The following is a 20,467-nucleotide window of genomic DNA, read 5'->3' as shown; positions in this document are numbered from 1 at the left end:
GTGTTCAATAGAAAAGGTCCCCCTCATACTTTCACCGTGACTATGGAAGTACAAATGTTGCCTTGGTTCGTTCTGTGTGAGAGAATAGTTCTTAATTTCATTCTGTTCATTTTTGTTTTATTTCCTTCGCTTAAGACATTGTTTCCTTTTGTATTATAGAGCAGCATTTATTTTTTATACCTGTCAGATATATTACCGATTTGGGTGTATAAAATATATTCTCAAAATACAATAATCTGTATCAAACTGCTCTCACATCATTGCACTTTACAACACTCCAACCCGTTAGCATTGCACTTTACAACACTCCAACCCGTTAGCATTGCACTTTACAACACTCCAACCCGTTAGCATTGCACTTTACAACACTCCAACCCGTTAGCATTGCACTTTACAACACTCCAACCCGTTAGCATTGCACTTTACAACACTCCAACCCGTTAGCATTGCACTTTACAACACTCCAACCCGTTAGCATTGCACTTTACAACACTCCAACCCGTTAGCATTGCACTTTACAACACTCCAACCCGTTAGCATTGCACCATCTTTCGTTTGGGTGGTGTTGTCAGTTCACTGAAGCCTTCAATGCCCAGGGAATTCAAGAGGCGTCCGCTTACGTGTAACATTAGATGTGTTAAGAGGCTCAGAGTATCTACAGTATCATTGCATTAGCAATAATAGGTTAATGATGACTAAAACGTTATTGCATTATGTAAAAAAAAAAAAGTTCTGTCAATTTCCTTTACTTGTCTTCTTGTTGGCAGAGAAGGCCAAATTGAGGGTAATGCAATGTTATAACTGAATATGGATAAGGAACCCTAAATAAAACTAATGACTGCATTAGTTGAATTGTGAAAAATTCCCCAAACATGCGCATTGGCTACTGCACAGCTTCATGTAGTAGGCTATCTATACTGAACAAAAATAAAAATGCAACAATTAAACAATGAGTTAAAGTTCATATAAGGAAATCATTCAATTTAAATATATTAGGCCCTAATCTATGGATTTCACATGACTGTGCAGGGGTGCAGCCATGGATTGGCCTGGGGGGGCATAGGCCCACCCACTGGGGAACCAGACCCAGCCAATCAGAATTAGTTTCCCAGTTTCCCACCACAAAATGGCTTTATTACAGACGGAGATACTCTTCAGTTTCATCAGCAGTCCAGGGGGCTGGTCTCAGACTCCCGCAGGTGAAGAAGCTGCATGTGGAGGTCCTGGACTGGCATGGTTACCTGTGGTTGTGAGACCGGTTGGATGTACTGCCAAATTCTCTAAAAGGATGTTGGAGGCAGTTTATGGTAGAGAAATTAACATTCAATTCTCTGGCAACAGCTCTGGTGGACATTCTTGCAGTCAGCATGCCAATTGCACACTCCCTCCAAACATAAGACATCTGTGGCATTGTGTTGTGGGACAAAACTGCACTTTTTATTGTCCCCAGTACAAGGTGCAGCTGTGTAATGATTATGATGTTTAATCAGCTTCTTGATATGCCACACCTGTCAGGTGGATGGATTAACTCGGCAAAGGAGAAATGCTCACTAACAGGGATGTAAACAAATGTATGCCCAACATTTGAGTGAAATAAGCTTTTTGTGTGTATGGACCATTTCTGGGCATTTTCATTTCAGCTCATGAAACATGGGACCAACACTTCACATGTTGCGTTTATATTTTTTGTTCAGTATAAAACACAAGATAATATAATTTAACAGGCAATATTTATCAGAAACCAGATGCATATAATTTAGGGATTAATAGCCTATATAATTGAAATAGCATATACAGTATCTTTGAATCTGGACAACTATCACATCATTCCAATAAAAAATAAATAGAATTTTGGAAATATTCAATGTGGAGGAAAAAATCGCACAATATTTTAGTTGATTCTGAACCTGACCGTACTCATTTTTGAGCGCTCTATAGGCTTTTCAAATAATTTCCCCTTAAATGCACATCCGTTTACAGTAAACCCACTATGTCGGAAAAGTTGGGGCTGGTCGATCTATGGTCAGTACATTCTGCTTCCTACAGGGGGGCGGGTGTGACTCGACTCAACCCGGAACTTTAAATTATCAATTACTTTTTGAAATTTGTTAAGACATTTCTCTGCCTAGGGGAGCCTTCTCCAAGATTGCGCAAATTCAAAATATAATTCTCACGGATTATTGTCGTCCTTTCTAGGGAGGGATTGCAAATGCTTTCATTCTCGAACTCTGGGCTTTCGCGAGGACACTAACTACTATTTTCAAAAAGGTAAGAACTAAATAAATGTTCAACTCAAATAGAGATTTTCTTTTGATTGTTCTCTGAACTTTGCGAACGAGAAGGAACAAATATGTTTAGTATTCCTGGTACGAATGGCTCCGGGGGCCCAGTACAGCATTATCCGTGTCTATAGCGAGCTAGAATAAACGGGTTGACATTATCAATATAACGTTAATCAGTCACCCTAACTTTTATGGGTGATCTTAGGAAATCGAATCAATATACATAATGAGTAGTTTAATTCATGGTGGGTAATTTGGAAGTGTTTTCATTGTATGCCAGGATCTGCTGTGAAATGGCTAATGCAGAGAAATGAGTTAACATTCCATCTTTGTGAAGTGTTGGGTAACATGCAATACTCATTGATTTAAAATGTATGTTGAGTATTTTATGTTTCCCAACACTTCACAAAGATGGAATGTTAACTAATTTCTCTGCATTAGACATTTCACAGCAGATCTTGCGTACACTGAAAAATACCCACCAATTAATTAAACTATTCATTATGTAGATAGATTTGATTTCCTAGGATCACTCATAAAACCCTCTGCCTGTCCCATTAGAGTGGGGAGGAGGGGGCCTTTAGCTTCTTGGAATTTCAACCCTGACAGACCTCCACCTACAACTGCCACCACTCACACACACTTTGAAGTCGGTTGTCATCGGCACCACCAGTTGATAATTTTAATTTTAATTTAAACTTTATTTAACTAGGCAAGTCAGTTAAGAACAAATTCTTATTTACAATGACGGCCTACCCCGACCAAACCTGGACGACGCTGGGAAAATTGTGCGCCACCCTATGGGACTCCCAATCACGTCCGGATGTGATACAGCCTGGATTCAAACCAGGGACTGTAGTGACACCTCTAGCACTGAGATGCAGTGCCTTAGACCGCTGCGCACACACAGAGTTAGTTCTGCAGGCTAACCGAAGGGATACACGAAGGTACACATTAATGCATAGCCCTATATGGTCATGGGCGCTATTACGATGTGGTTCACTATAATAATCACTAACACTGTTACAGTGAACAGCAGTAATACACAAAATGGCCAAAAGTATGTGGGCACCTGCTGGTCGGACATCTCATTCCTAAATCATGGGCATTAATATGGAGTTTGTCTCCCCCCATTTCTGCTAAAACAGCCTCCACTCTTCTGGGAAGGCTTTCCACTAGATGTTGGAACATTGCTGCGGGGACTTGCTTCCATTCAGCCACAAGAGCATTAGTGAGGTCGGCACTGATTAGCCAGGTGATTAGGCCTGGCTCGCAGTCGGCGTTCTAATTTATCCCAAAGGTGTTCGATGGGGTTGAGGTCACACATTCTCTTTCTATCTCCTCTGTCTCTTGCAGTAGCAGCAGTTTATTGGTCGCGTACACAGTTTAGCAACTTCAGCAGGTGTTATAGCGGGTGCGAAATGTTTGTTACAGCCACTTAGTCTCAAGCCCAATGCATGCTGGGACAGGCAGGGGAGAGAGCCTTGGAAACCCAAACACCTCCTTCCCTGCCAGCCTGTCATGTTGCCTACACCAGGGTTTCCCAAACTCTGTCATGCTGCCCCTTCACGGGTGCACGGTTTGGTTTTTGCCCTAGCACTACATAGCAGACTCAAATAACAAACTCCTCATCAAGCTTTGATTATTTGAATCCGCTGTGTAGTGCTAGAACAAGAAACAAGATGCGCACCCAGGGGGGGGGGCCCAGGACTGAGTTTGGGAAACACTGGCCTACACTACCAACACCTCACCCTATCCTTGTATGGATAGGCTACTAGGCTACTGCATAGGAATGTTATGGGTCAGGAGATCATTGTCTCTCACAAGGCTTCAAGAGTATTAGTATATGAAGTGAGTGAGAAAAGTTTCAGGTTAGTTTCCATCGCAGCCAAAACACTGGTGGTGATCATTGTAAGTAGGTTATTTCCATTTCCCACGGATGGGAGACACACACACACACACACACATTTTCCTTTTCATCAGGTGAAGCATGTGCAAAATTGTTTAACAAACTTTAGTGGTTCCATATGTGCTGGAGAGAGCATGGAAAGAGTTTGCCTGTCTCCTTTCCTCTGGGACTCCTCTGTCTGGCCTTCAATTGTGTGTAGTCCTATACACAGAAAGGGCCATGTTCTCTACACACTGAAGAAAATATAGACATAGTACTTGTAAAAGAGGAAGATAAAGTTTCATTTGGAAAATGGAAGCTCTCATGACTCGAGGACAAGGCTGATCTGGTCAGGTCAGAAACCTACATAAACCCTATTTTACTGTGTGAATTATTTGATAGTAAAAGGTTATTATGTCTCAGAGTCTTAGGAGGACACCTATAAACACACTTCAAGATGCCACAACAGAAGGATATCGTGAAGATTGCCATCCAGATGCCAGGGGCATACCCTCAGCTCATTCAACTGGACCAGGTAAGCATTAGCACACAGGAGAGGAGCCTGAGTCAGAGAGTTGAAGAAGAAAAAAACCTACTGAACTATCAAATCCTGAGTGGAAAGTTACAGTAGAAATCAGCACTGCAGCCTGTGGGTTGTATTAGAGCTGTGGTTTATGTAGCAAGACAGAGATGGGCGGGCTAATAATGTGGTTTATGAAGGGGTAGTGCACCTCAGCATCGATGCAGTGTGTTCAGAGTTGTGAAGCAGCTGCTGCCATAGAAAAATGCCACCCTGTCAATAGAGAAGTTATCATAGTAAAGTAGGGTGCTAAAGTAGGGTGCTAATGTAATGGTTGTTTATGATGTCAAAATGTTAATAGACCAAGGCCATAGTTGAGTAAAAGGTGTTAGCTAGATACGAGCGCCTGTGAAGTTGATGTCATGTAGTATGTTGTCAGAGCTCTGGTAAGATCATTACACGCTCTGTAAAGAAAAAATGGGTGTTTTGGCACAAAGTATTTTCGAATGTAGAATGTTAATTTGAGCCAGTTTGCTACAGCAGGAAAATAATCCTGCAGCAACAGGAAATGTTCACTATTATGGGGATAATAATTCATGTACATATTTGCAGGGGTTGATATATTTTTGCAGGGGTTGATATATTTTTTTGCACGGGTTGATATATTTTTTTGCACGGGTTGATATATTTTTGTAGGGGTTGATCCATTTTAGCAGAGGTTTAAATATTTTGTAGGGGTTGATACATTTTTTGTTAGAGCAAATCAAGTCTGACATCTTAAAGTAACTTAAAATACACTACACGTTTGCAATTTTCAGCAATAAATAATACTGAGCGATTAGTGCTGTTTTCAATTTAGTGTTTTCTTTTTAACATGCACTATGCATTATTTGTTTTTTTATTAGGATCCCCATTAGCTGTTGTGAAAGCAGCAGCTACTCTTCCTGAGGTCCACACAAAACATGAAACATTACCATAATAAAGAACATTAATAGACAAGAAGAGCTCAAGGACAGAACAACAAGCATTTAAAAATGTCACACATAGCCTACATATCAATACATGCACACAAAATATCTAGGTCGAATAGGGGAGAGATGTGGTGTTGCTCTGTCTGTTTTTTGAAACCAGCTTTGCTGTTCATTTGAGCAATATGAGATGGGAGTTTCATAATAATGGCTCTATATAATACTATATGCTTTCTTGAATTTGTTCTGGATTTGGGAACTGTGAAAAGACCCCTGGTGGCATGTCTGGTGGGCTAAATGTGTGTGTCAGAGCTGTGTGTAAGTTGACTATGCAAACAATTTGGAATTTTCAACACATTAATGTTATAAAAAGAAGACGTGATGCAGTCAGTCTCTCCTCAACTCTTAGCTAAGAGAGACTGGCATGCATAGTATTGATATTAGCCCTCTGATTACAATTAAGAGCAGATGTGCTGCTCTGTTCTGGGCCAGATGCCGGGTCTTTCTTTGAAGCACTTGACCACATGACTGGACAATAATCAAGATAAGAAAAACTACAGCCTACAGGACTTACTTTTTGGAGTGTGGTGTCAAAAAGGCGGAGCATTTCTTTTAGGGCTGTCCCCGATGGAAAAAAAAAAACCTTGGTAAACCGAGAGTCGGCTGTTCTTTCGACCAATCGATTGGTCAAAATGTTTAAACGTGTATTTTTCCATATACAGACACATCCTATGTATTTTAATCAAATCAACTACAGTTGAAGTCGGAAGTTTACATACACCTTAACCAAATACATTTAAACTCAGTTTTTCACAATTCCTGACATTTAATCCTTGTAAAAATTCCCTGTGTTAGGATAACCACTTTATTGTAAGAATGTGCAATGTCAGATTAATAGTAGAGAGAATGATTTATTTCAGCTTTTATTTCTTTCATCACTTTCCCAGTGAGTCAGAAGTTTACATACACTTAATTAGTATTTGGTAGCATTGCCTTTTAAATTGTTTAACTTGGGTCAAATGTTTCTGGTAGCCTTCCACAAGCTTCCCACAATAAGTTGGGTGAATTTTGGCCCATTCATCCTGACAGGGCTGGTATAACTGAGTCAGGTTTGTAGATCTCCTTACTCGCACACACTTTTTCAGTTCTGCCCACAAATTTGATATAGGATTGAGGTCAGGGCATTGTGATGGCCACTCCAATACCTTGACTTTGTTGTCCTTAAGCCATTTTGCCATAACTTTGGAAGTATGCTTGGGGTCATTGTCCATTTGGAAGACCCATTAGCGACCAAGCTTTAACTTCCTGACTGATGTCTGAGCTTTTCCATCCTCATGATGCCATCTATTTTGTTAAGTGCACCAGTCCTTCCTGCAGCACCCCCACAACATGATGATGCCACCCCCTTGCGATGGTGTTCTTCGACTTGCAAGTCTCCCCCTTTTTCCTCCAAACATAACGATGGTCATTATGGGCAAAAAGTTATATAGTAGTTTCATCAGACCAGAGGATATTTCTCCAAAAAGTACGATATTTGTCCCCATGTGCAGTTGCAAACCGTAGTCTGGCTTTTATATGGCAGTTTTGGAGCAGTGGTTTCTTCTTTGCTGAGCGGCCTTTTAGTTTATGTCGATATAGAACTCGTTTTACTGTGGATATAGATACTTTTGTACCTGTTTCCTCCAGCATCTTCACAAAGTCCTTTGCTGTTCTGGGATTGATTTGCACTTTTCGCACCAAAGTACGTTCATCTCTAGGAGACAGAACGCGTCTCCTTCCTGAGCGGAATGATGGCTGCGTGGTCCCATGGCGTTTATACTTGCGTACTATTGTGTGTACAGATAAACGTGGTACCTTCAGGCGTTTGGAAATTTATCCCAAGGATGAACCAGACTTGTGAAGGTCTACCATTATTTTTCTGAGGTCTTGGCTGATCTCTTTTGATTTTCCCATGATGTCAAGCAAAGAGGCACTGAGTCTGAAGGTAGGCCTTGAAATACATCCACAGGTACATCTCCAATCGACTCAAATTCTGTCAATTAGCCTATCAGAAGCTTCTAAAGCCACATCATTTTCTGGAATTTTCCAAGCTGTTTATAGGCACCGTCAACTTAGTGTATGTAAACTTCTGACCCACTGGAATTGTGGTACAGTGAGTTATAAGTGAAATAATCTGTCTGTAAACAGCGACCACCACACAGCAACCACCACAGTGCATCAAGTGTTTATCGCGCTGTCCGTGTTGCTGAAGTTGCAACATAATTACAGCCATTTTTGACTGGAAAGTTCTGTTACTGAAATCCCTAATTTGTTTTGGAAAAACATTCCCTATTCCCTCAACCCTTGCTTTCTTTACGTGATACATGTACGCATCGCATGCACGTGACCAATTGGGCTTGACTTATAGCATATCATAATCACATCAATAAATTGGTTATAACAAACTCCGAGCACATGGCAGCAAAATGGATACAGAGGACGTGACAAATAAACTCGAAACGGGGGAATGTTTACTGTTTGCTCAAGAGGTAAAGGGGAAGTCAGACTTGTGGAATAAATTTGACTAGTTGTGGAAAATACTGGAGATCAAGAAAAAGAAGGTAAGGAGCAAACGCTGCATATTATGTATATTATTATTATTATATTAGATTACAATATAATTTTTCTGACCGTTTGAACAATGTAAACAACACTTAAAAACATTAGAAGCGTACCAGAGTCTGTTGTAAATGTTTTTTTTTTTTGTAAAGCCTTTTTTACAGCAAAGATTAAAAACAGTCGCATTCATTCGTGAACGCTTTATTTATTGTTTCCACACATTTTCCAAGATTCGCTTTTCTTTTTTTTTTTAACTAGTATCCTTGATCGCATTTGAAATCATGTGTGATGGCATGAACGAATGAATAATTGATTGATACAGTTATCATGACAAGGCGAGACCCAGATGCAGACACATGAGGCAGATGGTTGGAGTCTAAGATGTTTAATAATCCAAAAAGGAGTAGGCAAGAGAATGCCTGTCCACGACCAAAAGGTCAAAACCAGTTCAGAGTCCAGGAGGTACAGAGTGGCAGACAGGCTCGAGGTCATGGCACGCAGAATGGTCAGGCAGGCGTGTACACAGTGTCAAATCAAATCAAATTCTAGAGTCTAGAAATGGGCAAGGGTCAAAACCGGGAGGACTAGAAAAAACGCTGGTTGATTTGAAACATACGAGACGAACTGGCACAGAGAGACAGGAAACACAGGGATAAATACACTGGGGAAAACAAGCAACACCTGGAGGTGGTGGAGACAATAACGAGGACAGGTGAAACAGATCAGGGTGTGACAACGGTAGTCTATAGAAGTATTGAAATATAGGCCTAAGTAAATTACAGTATTAAGACTCTTAGGCCTACAGCTCAATGGTGTACTAAGCCTACTAATGATAATGGCGTTACTTATTATTATAATGATCATAATAATAGAAATAACAATAAGGAGATCCACAAAAAGGAGTTATTATTATAAATATAATTTTTCGCATAATTTGGAACAATGTAAACGACACTAAACCATTGTACGTTGATGATTCATGTTTTCTTTTAAATCCACAACTTCCCTCCACAGCCTCAAAGGATCTAGATACTTTTTCTAACGTCTCGGGATTACAACCAAATTATTCTAAGTATGGTAGTACGTATTGGATCACCAAAAAATACAACTTTTATATTACCAGGTAGTTTACCAATAAAATGTTCTGACGGTGATGTGGACATACTTGGTATTCATATCCCGAAAGAAAGAAATGATCTCACTACAATACATTTTAATAGAAAGTTAGCAAAAATAGGTCAGATCTTTCTACCATGGAAAGGAAAATACCTGTCTACTTGCAGAAAAATCACCCTAATTAATTATTTACTCATATCCCTATTTGCTTATGGTCTTGCCTACACCTACAGACCTGTTTTTATTTTTATTATATGAACAAAAAATATTCAATTTTATTTGGACCGGCAAGCCAGACAAAATTAAACAGGCCTATTTATATAACGAATATGAATTCGTTATGACCCTTTGCAATGAGACTTGAAATTGAGCTCAGGTGCATCCTCTTTCCATTGATCAGCCTTGAGATGTTTCTACAACTTGATAGGAGTCCACCTGTGGAAAATTCAATTGATTGGACATGATTTGGAAAGGCACACACCTGTCTATATAAGGTCCCGAGTTGACAGTGCATGTCAGAACAAAAACCAAGCCATGAGGTCGAAGGAATTGTCCGTAGAGCTCTGAGACAGGATTGTGGCGAGGCACAGATCTGGGGAAGGGTATCAAAACATTTCTGCAGCATTGAAGGTCCTCAAGAACACAGTGGTCTCCATCATTCTTAAATTGAAGAAGTTTGGAACCACAAAGATTCTTCCTAGACCTGGCCGCCTGGCCAAACGGAGCAATCGGTTTGACTGATAGAGCGCCAGAGTTCCTCTGTGGAGATGGGAGAACCTTCCAGAAGAACAACTATCTCTGCAGCACTCCACCAATCAGGCCCTTTTGGTAGAGTGGCCACTCCTCAGTAAAAGTCACATGACAGCCCGCTTGGAGTTTGCCCAATGGTACCTAAAGAACTCTCAGACCATAAGAAACAAGATTCTCTGGTCTGATGAAATTAAGATGGCCTGAATGCCTCTTTGAGCTGAATGCCAAGCGTCACGTCTGGAGGAAACCTGTCACCATCCCTACGGTGAAGCATGGTGTCAGCATCATGCTATGGAAATGTTTTTCAGCGACTGGGAGTCTAGGCAGGATCGAGGGAAAGATAAACAGATCAAAGTACAGAGAGTGCTCAGGATCTCAGAGGGGAGCGAAGGTTCACTTTCCAACAGGACAACAACCTTAAGCACACAGCCAAATACAAGTGTGCAAAGCTTGTAGCGTTATACCCAAGAAGACTTGGGGCTGTAATCGTTGCCAAATGTGCTTCAACAAAGTACTTAGTAAAGGGTCTGCATACTTACTTACCCCATAAGCATTACTGTCTCGTCTATAGATGTTATCCTTTTTTTTTTTTTTTTTTTTTTTAGGGGTGGATCAGCTTAGTATTGCGGAAAGAATGTTGCTTCCAATGTAATTGTCTGCATCATTTCCATTCCCCCATATTTTTTGGGTAAATATATATATCCATACACGTATGCATACATATACACATATATACATACACATACCTATATAGACATACATACTTTTTTAAAGAATATGCCTTTATTATTATTCCCCGCGACCCTACCACCAATCCCCCAATTGGAGTAAACTTATAAACACTTCTGCTTTTACCTTCAATTTCTACATCTTATACCTATCTTACAGACACAGTCCACTTTACAATAGTTCTCTCTTATTTGTTCTTAGTCCTTCCTCTATTTCTGTTGTCCATCCAATTTTATTTCCACTTGTAACTGTGCTATTTCACAAAAGCTCCGCACCTATACACATTTCACAGATCCCGTATGCCCTATATTGTTTATCTTGTTATTAGTCCCACCCTTCAGCTCCACCCAACCCCTCCCATCTATCTTCCAACATCATCCATTTCGGATTTCTATTTGCCATACATTTCTCAACTGTGCTGTGATGCTTCACAAAAGACCTGAACCTTCCTATTCTCATAGCTTCTACAGATTGTAAATTAAAAATAAACATCTTTGCCAAAATAATTATTATATTATTGATGGATTGACTATGGCTTTTCAAATCCCCCAGTATTGCTATCTGTAGCGTTAGTTTTAGGCAAATGTTGCAATTCTTCAGCCATTCCTGGACCTGTGACCAAAAACGAGCTACATATGGACAATACCAAAATAAATGATCTAATGACTCTGCCTCCTCACAACAGAATCTGCAGAGCTGGGAAGATTGTATACCCCATATATATAACATTCTATTAGTTGCAAGAATTTTGTACAGAAATTTATATTGAAAAATTCGAAGTTTTGAATCCGGCGTTGTTTTGCGTATCAATTCATAAACCATGTGCCATGGAATGGGTACATCGAAAATCTCTTCCCAACTATTTTGCAATTTGTATGGCACAGCTGTTAGTTTTTTGGTCCTTAAATGAAATTGGTATATGTTTTTATTTATCACACTTTTCTTTAACCATTTTTGTTCTTTAATACAGGGCCGACATACAAGTTCCTTACTTTTTTCCCCTTCTACTTGCCTCTTCCATTTTTGTGGTAATGCTGCAATTAATTGGTTGTAATTTTGGGTAGAGCAGACTTTTCCATATGTCTGTGTTAGCTGCATGTGTGACATAACTCCACCAGTCCTATTTATGATATCATTCACAAAAATTATACCTTTTTTAAACATTTCTTCGATAAATACAGTTTTTTTTATCAATTATTATATTTGAATTTAACCACAATATTTGTTGTACTATTTGTTCCGTCCTTTCAGGTGGATTAAACTGAAATTGCAACCAACTTTCTAAGGCTTGTTTAAAGAATAAGGATATTTTGGAGATTATTTCCTTTTCAAACAACCGAAAGTGAGCAGGTGTAATCTGAATAAAGGGAAAAAGGCCCTTCTTGAACATAGGATGAGACATTCGTACCAGTTTACTAGAGAACCAGTTTGGATTTAAGTATAACTTTTGTATGACCGATGCCTTTAGTGAGAGGTCTAATGCTTTAATATTTAATAATTTCTGCCCTCCGAATTCATATTCGTTATATAAATAGGCCCTTTTAATTTTATCTGGCTTGCCGTTCCAAATAAAATGGAATATTTTTTGTTCATATAATTTAAAAAACAGGTCACTAGGTGTAGGCAAAACCATAAGCAAATAGGTAAACTGTGATATGACTAAAGAGTTAATTAGGGTGATTTTTCCACAAATAGACAGGTATTTTCCTTTCCATGGTAGCAAGATCTTATCTATTTTTGCTAACTTTCTATAAAAATTTATTGGAGTGAGATCATTTCTTTCTTTTGGGATTTTTATACCGAGTATGTCCACATCTCCGTCAGACCATTTAATTGGTAAACTACATGGCAATATAAAAAGTGTATTTTTTAGTGATCCAATACGTAATATGGTACATTTATCATAATTTGGTTTTAATCCAGAGAGGATAGCAAAGGTATCTAGATCCTCTATGAGGCCCTGGAGAGACTCTAGTTGTGGTTTTAAAAGAAAACATGAATCATCAGCGTACAATGACACCTTAGTTTTTAAGCCATGGATTTCTAATCCTTTAATATTAATGTTTGATCTAATTTTAACAGCTAACATTTCGATGGCAATAATAAATAGATATGCCGATAGTGGACAACCTTGTTTTACTCCTCTAGATAGTTTAAAACTTTCTGAGATGTAGCCATTATTTACTATTTTACACCTAGGGTTACTATACATAATTTTAACCCATTTTATAAGAGATTCCCCAAAATTGAAATATTCTAGGCATTTATATATAAACTCCAGTCGTACTTTATCAAAAGCCTTTTCAAAATCAGCTATGAAAACCAGGCCTGGTGTCCCCGATATCTCATAGTGTTCTATTGTTTCCAGTACTTGCCTTATATTATCTCCAATGTATCGTCCATGTAAAAAACCTGTCTGATTAGGATGAATAATATCTGACAACTTTTTTTATTCTATGCGCCAAGCATTTTGCTAGGATTTTTGCATCACAACACTGAAGTGTAAGAGGTCTCCAATTTTTTAATTGGACTGGATCTTTATATATACCACTTGGGTCCTGTTTCAGTAATAGATGTTATCCTTGTATTGCTACTGCTGTATTATCAAACTAATTATTTTAGTGAGTCTCAGAAATGGCTAATATGTGAATGTTAGCAAGTTATTGATTTCATTAACCTTATTTCTAAGGCTTCAAATATTAATATGGGCTGTTTCCATTTATCGTATCCATTCAAAACCTAAATTTAGCGTCCAAACTGAGTTTTTTTATGCAATCACTTACAGTATGTTTTATCCATTCAAGGATATACAGTACCAGTCAAAAGTTTGGAAACACCTACCCATTCAAGGGTTATTCTTTATTTTTACTATTTTCTACATTGTACAATAATAGTGAAGACATCAAACTATGAAAAAACACATGGAATCATAGTAACTCAAAAAGTGTTAAACAAATCAAAATATATTTTTGATTCTTCAAAGTAGCCACCCTTTGGGCCTCCTGAGTGGCACAGCGGTCTAAGGCACTGCATTGCAGTGCTAGCTGCGTTACTACAGATCCTGGTTCGATACCGGGCTGTGGCGCAGCCGGCCGCTACCGGGCCGGGATGTGCTTGTCCCATCGCGCTCTGTGGCGGGCCCGGGCGCATGCACGCTGACACGGTCACCAGGTGTACGGTGTTTCCTCCGATACATTGGTGTGGCTGGCTTAAGCGTGCAGTGTGTCAAGGAGCAGTGCAGCTTGGCGGGGTTGTGTTTCGGAGGACACACGGCTCTCAACCTTTGCCTCTACCGAGTCCGTACGGGAGTTGCAGCGATGGGACAAGACTGTAACTACCAATTGGATACCACAAATTGGGAAGAAAAAGTGGCAAAAAAAAAAAGTGGTCACCCTTTGCCTTGATGACAGCTTTGCACACTCTTTGCATTCTCTCAACCAGCTTCATGAGAAATGCTTTTCCAACAGTCTTGAAGGAGTTCCCACATATGCTGAGCACTTGTTGGCTGCTTTTCCTTCACTCTCCGATCCATCTCATTCCAAACCATTTCAATTGGGTTGCGGTTGGGTGATTATGGAGGCCAGGTCATCTGATGCAGTACTCCATCACTCTCCTTCTTGGTCAAATAGCCCTAACACAGACTGGAGGTGTGTTTTGGGTCATTGTCCTGTTGGAAAGACAAATGATAGTCCCACTAAACGCAAACCAGATGGGATTGCGTATCGCTGCAGAATGCTGTGGTAGCCATGCTGGTTAAGTGTGTCTTGATTCTTAATAAATCACGACAGCGTCACCAGCAAAGCACTCCTACACCATCACACCTCCTCCATGCTTCACTTTGGGAACCACACATGTGGAGATCATCCGTTCACTTACTCTGTGTCTCACAAAGACACAGCGGTTGGAACCAATAATCTCGAATTTGGACTCCGACCAAAGTACAGACTTCCCGGTCTTATGTCCTTTGCTCGTGTTTCTTGGCCCAAGCAAGTCTCTTCTTATTATTGGTGTCCTTTAGTAGTGGTTTCTTTGCAGCAATTCAATCATCAAGGCCAGATTCACGCAGTCTCCTCTGAACAGTTGATGCTGAGATGTGTCTGTTACAAGAACTGGGTCTTCCTTTCCTGTGGTGGTCCTTATGAGAGCCAGTTTCATCATAGCTCTTGATGGTTTTTGCAACTGCACTTGAAGAAATTTTCAACGTTCTTAAAATGTTCCACATTGACTAACCTTCATGTCTTTAAAGTAACGATGGACTGTCGTTTCTCTTTGCTTATTTGAGCTGTTCTTGCCATAATATGGACTTGGTCTTTTACTAAATAGTGCTATCTTCTGCATACCACCCCTACCTTGTCACAACACAACTGATTGGCACAAAGGAATTAAGAAAGAAACAAATTCCACAAATTAACTTTGAACAAGGCACACCTGTTAATTGAAATGCATTCCAGGTGACTAGCTCATGAAGCTGGTTGAGAGAATGCCAAGTGTGCAAAGCTGTCATCAAGGCAACTTTTGAAGAATCTCAAATATTAAGTAGTTTGATTTGTTTAACAGTTTTTTTGGGGTTACTAAATGATTCCATATGTGTTATTTCAGAGTTTTGATGTCTTCACTATTATTCTACAATGTAGAAAATAGTACAACTAAAGGAAAACCCTTAAATGAGTAGGTGTGTCCAAACCTTTGACTGGTACCGTACTTAACACTTGATATTAAGATGTTTAGTACTTCAACAGTACCACAGAATGTTCCTAGAGTTAGAGAGTGATCCTTAAAACTTTGTAATGTATTTGTGAACAGGCTGGTTCTGTAGACATTTCATGGGAGAAAAAACTAACCGCAAGCCCCTCAATCACTCCTTTTGGACTACCAGACCTCACCAAAAACCTCTGATTGGTTGACCCCCTACAGATCACTAATTACAGAGCAGCGATAGGTCTACCACAGTACACCAAAACGTTTGATTGGTTGACCACCATGTATACCACAAATTACAGGGCAATTGATGTGTAGACTTTGGAGTAGTTTGCCTCTTATTTATTCAATGCACTGAATTCCCATGCTGCCTCAAATACATTAGTCAACAGCATAGAGAAAGTAAAAGCTTTGAGTTTATCTAGGATCAGCAGGCTCGGGTCATGGGACTGGTGTACTATAGTTCCACCGTGGTTTACAAAATGAAGGCATGATATCTAAATCAGTTCCTACTTTCTGCTGCTCATTGATCACATCTATGCTTGTCTTCTGACAGAAAAAGCCCCTTTCTGCCGTAATAAAGGAGGTTTGTGATGGGTAAGTGTGTTCATGTTTAAAAAGCGCTTTCTATTTGGTCTAATGTTGTTCTTGTGGAGTTCAAGCAACTACTTTTGTCATCTTGCAGTAGTTACAGTGGCTATGATGACTGTGTTTAAGGTGGAATCTTCCGGGCCCTGATAACTACGCCTTCCAGTATGCCGACGGTGTTCAGACCTACATCACTGAATCTGTGAGTTGATTAACATTTCTTTCCTGTGGTCACGGAGGCTGTCTGTGAACAAACAGGTTTCTCTGGCTGTCCAGTGTGTAGCTTCTGTACTGTAACTCGACAGTAGAGGATGTCATGCCAGTGATGTCTGAAATGTCATCAACGCCAGTGACCTGGGTGTGGGTAGCTGTTGGAGCTAAACTAAGCTGGTGACCTTTGGAGAGGTCAAACACACCCCTCGACCAGGGGCAATGCAGGTCATTTCCAAGGGCCGAAAGTAAAATGACTGCCATAAAAATGTTCACATAGGAGAGATATGCGCAAACATGACAGATATGGCAAACCTGCAACTCCATATTTGGAAGCGCTTCGGTCACCTGACTTTTGGCAGGGATTTGACGACAAGAAAAATACATAAAGTTATCACGCGTAGAAAGTGATTTTATATTTGTATAAAACAGTTTTGTACCCATAGAAATCGGTTTCTATAAATCGCTAGCAGCCTCTCGTTTGGCCATGTTGATGCCTACCCTTTCAAGGCTGCAGAAATTATAATATGGTAACCATAATATGTTAACCATATGTGTAACCACAGTACGTCCAATCGAAACCCTAGCCCTAGAGGACTCTATATTTGCAACACTATTGCGGTGTACACCCGTTCATCACCCAAATAGTTGAATTAGCTGGCCAGTTTGATAGCACCACTACATGTGAAGGATATGTCATACATTGTAAGTGATTATAATCCACCCGCTGCCTCGATGTTGCACAGACGATGGGCATTAAGGAGACAAGTATTCCTGAGGCCTCTATCCGTTTCCCCAGGAGAGGCATGCAAAAGGTAGAGGGGAGGTGTAGGATATGGGCTTAGACTTTGTAAAGGTATTGCTTCCGTCCCTCTCCTCGCCTCAATCTGGGCTTGATCCAGGGACCCTCTGCACACATCAACAACAGTCACCCTCAAAGCAACGTTACCCATCGCTCCACAAAAGTCACGGCCCTTGCAGAGCAAGGGAAACAATGACTACAACTCGCTTTCTACGCGTGATTTTTGTCTTTATGGCAGTCATTTTACTTGAGGCCCTTGGAAAGGAGCTGCATATCTGCAGTTATAAAAATATTCTAATGCAATTTATCGATTTTACAAATCAAAAGGTGTTTGTTTGTGGATAGCGATTTACATTTGTGGATAGCGATTTACATTTGTGGATTGGTGATTTACATTTGTGGATTGGTGATTTACATTTGTGGATTGGTGATTTACATTTGTGGATTGGTGGTTTACATTTGTGGAAAGGGATTTACATTTGTGGATTGGTACTTATTTGTACAGATCATGATACACGAATACAAAATGCATGCTGTGAGTACAATACATTTGCCATGATATTGATCCCAAAGCCCAATTCAACCAAAAGGTGTTTTTTACGCACGTGAACGAGCGTGTACACACTGGAATTAGAACGCACAGGAGTTAATGAGAGAACAGATGGGCTGCAAGCGTCAACGGCGTCATAGCGTGTCAAATTAGAAAGCAAGTCTATTTTTGCGTTTGTGGGTGTCTGTGTCTGTGTCTGGAGAGATGTTGAGCTATTTCCTGGGCTATTCATCTGAAACTAAATCAACTCCATCTCTCTCTCTTTTTTTTCTCCCTTTTTTTTCTCTCTCTCCTATCTCTCGCTCGCTCGCCCTCTCTCTCTCTCTTTATAATTATGTCCCTTAGTACAGTTTGAAAACAGTAATCAGTCTAAGCCATTTCTAAGTCAGTCTTTATTGCCTGTATGACTGTGTGTCATTGTCTTCTCTGTGGCCTTTTGCGTTCTAGAACCGTCTGGACATAAAGAATGGCTGCATTCTCCGTCTGACCAAGGCACCGGTGAGTCTGCAAACAAGAGCCTAACACAGATAATCCTCTCATGGCTGCGTGTGTCTGCACGCTATGTAGGCCTATTGCAATTGTATTACATTATCAGTATAACTACTTCATCCATCCTTTTGTCTGGGGTTTTATGTTGTGTGTGTGTGTGTGGTAGGGCCGTTGTGCCGAGGACCTCTACAAGGGCATCCAGAGCTCCGACTCAGACGTGCGCTGTGATTCGCTGAAACAGCTGGCCTGCGTGTCTACTGATGTCACGTTTGCTCAGGAGTTTATCAGCCGTAATGGCCACTCTCTGCTGGTGAAGATCGTAGAGGACGCTCACGAGTCAGTTCCCTTCTCGATGTCTCTCTATATGTGTCAATGCGTCTCTGTGTGTCTCTGTGAGTCTTTGTCTCAGTTTGTCTTATTTTCCCCAATAACATATATCACTACAATCCTTCACTCTCTCTCTACTCTCCCTCCAACTAACCTTATATAGTAGAGCGGGGGGATGGGGGGGGGGGAGTGCATATATTTGCACTGCCTGCAGTGGAATGCTGTGCTTTGATAGATGCTGGTGAAGAGATATGAGGTGATTTCCTCACATGTGGGAACACATTCCTGGGTGAAGAATGAGCTGAGTCTGACCTTTTCCTCACACTGTTAGCATAGTTACTATGGAGGAATTCAAGGAAGCTCTAATTGGTTTCTTTAGTTGCATTATGTGAGTCAAAAAAGGACATCAAGTTGGTATGGAGAATTGGCTATGAAGAATTTGCAGCTTTGTGTTGCATAGCTAGTGATGGGGTTAAGATGTTTATCAGAGTCCCAATGGGATGCCATGGATATGAGCCTGATGTCATGCTTTTGAAGATGTACCATCATGCCTTGTTTAGAAAACACACTTTCCCACGAATCAATTATACCACTTGAATCCCAGGGAAGGCATGAAACACATTCTGTTAACCTTTTTATTTAACTAGGCAAGTCAGTTAAGAACAAATTCTTATTTACAATGACGGCCTACCCTCGTACCAAACATGGGGAAAAGGTTTCAGCCTGGGACAGTTTGGTCCGGTTTAGTCTTCTTATCGGCACCTGGAACCCAATCAGTGTAAATGCTCAGTGGTGTCTGTGGTTTTCTATGTCAAGGTTGTATTCAATTATGTTCTAATGTTCTGGTCTAAGAGGTGTGTGTGTGTGTGTGTTGTTTGTAAGGGCCCCTCTGATCATGGCCCACACACTGACAGGCTTCATGGAGCTGATGGATCATGGGATTGTATCATGGGAGAACCTATCTGCTGTCTTCATCAAGAAGGTAGGTTCCTCAACTATTGGCTCCTACAGACAAAGTGGAGGACTATATATATATATGTATATATATGTGTGTGTGTGTGTGTGTGTATGTATATATACATATATATAATATATATGTATATATATGTGTGTGTGTGTATGTATATATACACTGCTCAAAAAAATAAAGGGAACACTTAAACAACACAATGTAACTCCAAGTCAATCACACTTCTGTGAAATCAAACTGTCCACTTAGGAAGCAACACTGATTGACAATAAATTTCACATGCTGTTGTGCAAATGGAATAGACAAAAGGTGGAAATAATAGGCAATTAGTAAGACACCCCCAAAAAAGGAGTGATTCTGCAGGTGGTGACCACAGACCACTTCTCAGTTCCTATGCTTCCTGGCTGATGTTTTGGTCACTTTTGAATGCTGGCGGTGCTTTCACTCTACTGGTAGCATGAGACGGAGTCTACAACCCACACAAGTGGCTCAGGGAGTGCAGTTCATCCAGGATGGCACATCAATGCGAGCTGTGGCAAAAAGGTTTGCTGTGTCTGTCAGCGTAGTGTCCAGAGCATGGAGGCGCTACCAGGAGACAGGCCAGTACATCAGGAGACGTGGTGGAGGCCGTAGGAGGGCAACAACCCAACAGCAGGACCGCTACCTCCGCCTTTGTGCAAGGAGGTGCACTGCCAGAGCCCTGCAAAATGACCTCCAGCAGGCCACAAATGTGCATGTGTCAGCATATGGTCTCACAAGGGGTCTGAGGATCTCATCTCGGTACCTATTGGCAGTCAGGCTACCTCTGGCGAGCACATGGAGGGCTGTGCGGCCCCACAAAGAAATGTCACCCCACACCATGCCTGACCCATCGCCAAACCGGTCAGGCTGGAGGATGTTGCAGGCAGCAGAACGTTCTCCACGGCGTCTCCAGACTCTGTCACGTCTGTCACATGTGCTCATGTGCTCAGTGTGAACCTGC

At 40.7% G+C, this 20,467-nt stretch overlaps 1 protein-coding gene across 2 annotated transcripts in view; it reads left to right on the top strand.

Annotated features, from left to right (window-relative positions):
• Positions 1-1,958: 1,958 nt before the first annotated feature.
• Positions 1,959-20,467, top strand: part of LOC129866789 (engulfment and cell motility protein 3-like) — a 35,900-nt gene continuing 17,391 nt past the window's right edge. Inside the window, exons 1-8 of one of the 2 annotated variants that reach the window (XM_055939677.1) lie at positions 1,959-2,022; positions 2,197-2,268; positions 4,594-4,705; positions 16,106-16,146; positions 16,267-16,339; positions 18,147-18,197; positions 18,355-18,524; positions 19,398-19,497. In XM_055939677.1, the coding sequence (XP_055795652.1) occupies positions 4,628-4,705; positions 16,106-16,146; positions 16,267-16,339; positions 18,147-18,197; positions 18,355-18,524; positions 19,398-19,497 (513 nt within the window). In that variant the 5' untranslated portion in view covers positions 1,959-2,022; positions 2,197-2,268; positions 4,594-4,627. The other variant, XM_055939676.1, reaches the window with a different exon arrangement.

This window comes from Salvelinus fontinalis, chromosome 12, assembly GCF_029448725.1.
Source record: "Salvelinus fontinalis isolate EN_2023a chromosome 12, ASM2944872v1, whole genome shotgun sequence".
Lineage (NCBI taxonomy): Eukaryota > Metazoa > Chordata > Actinopteri > Salmoniformes > Salmonidae > Salvelinus > Salvelinus fontinalis.
The sequence above is the reverse complement of the archived record's forward strand: the minus strand, read 5'-3'. Positions and strand labels throughout refer to the sequence as shown.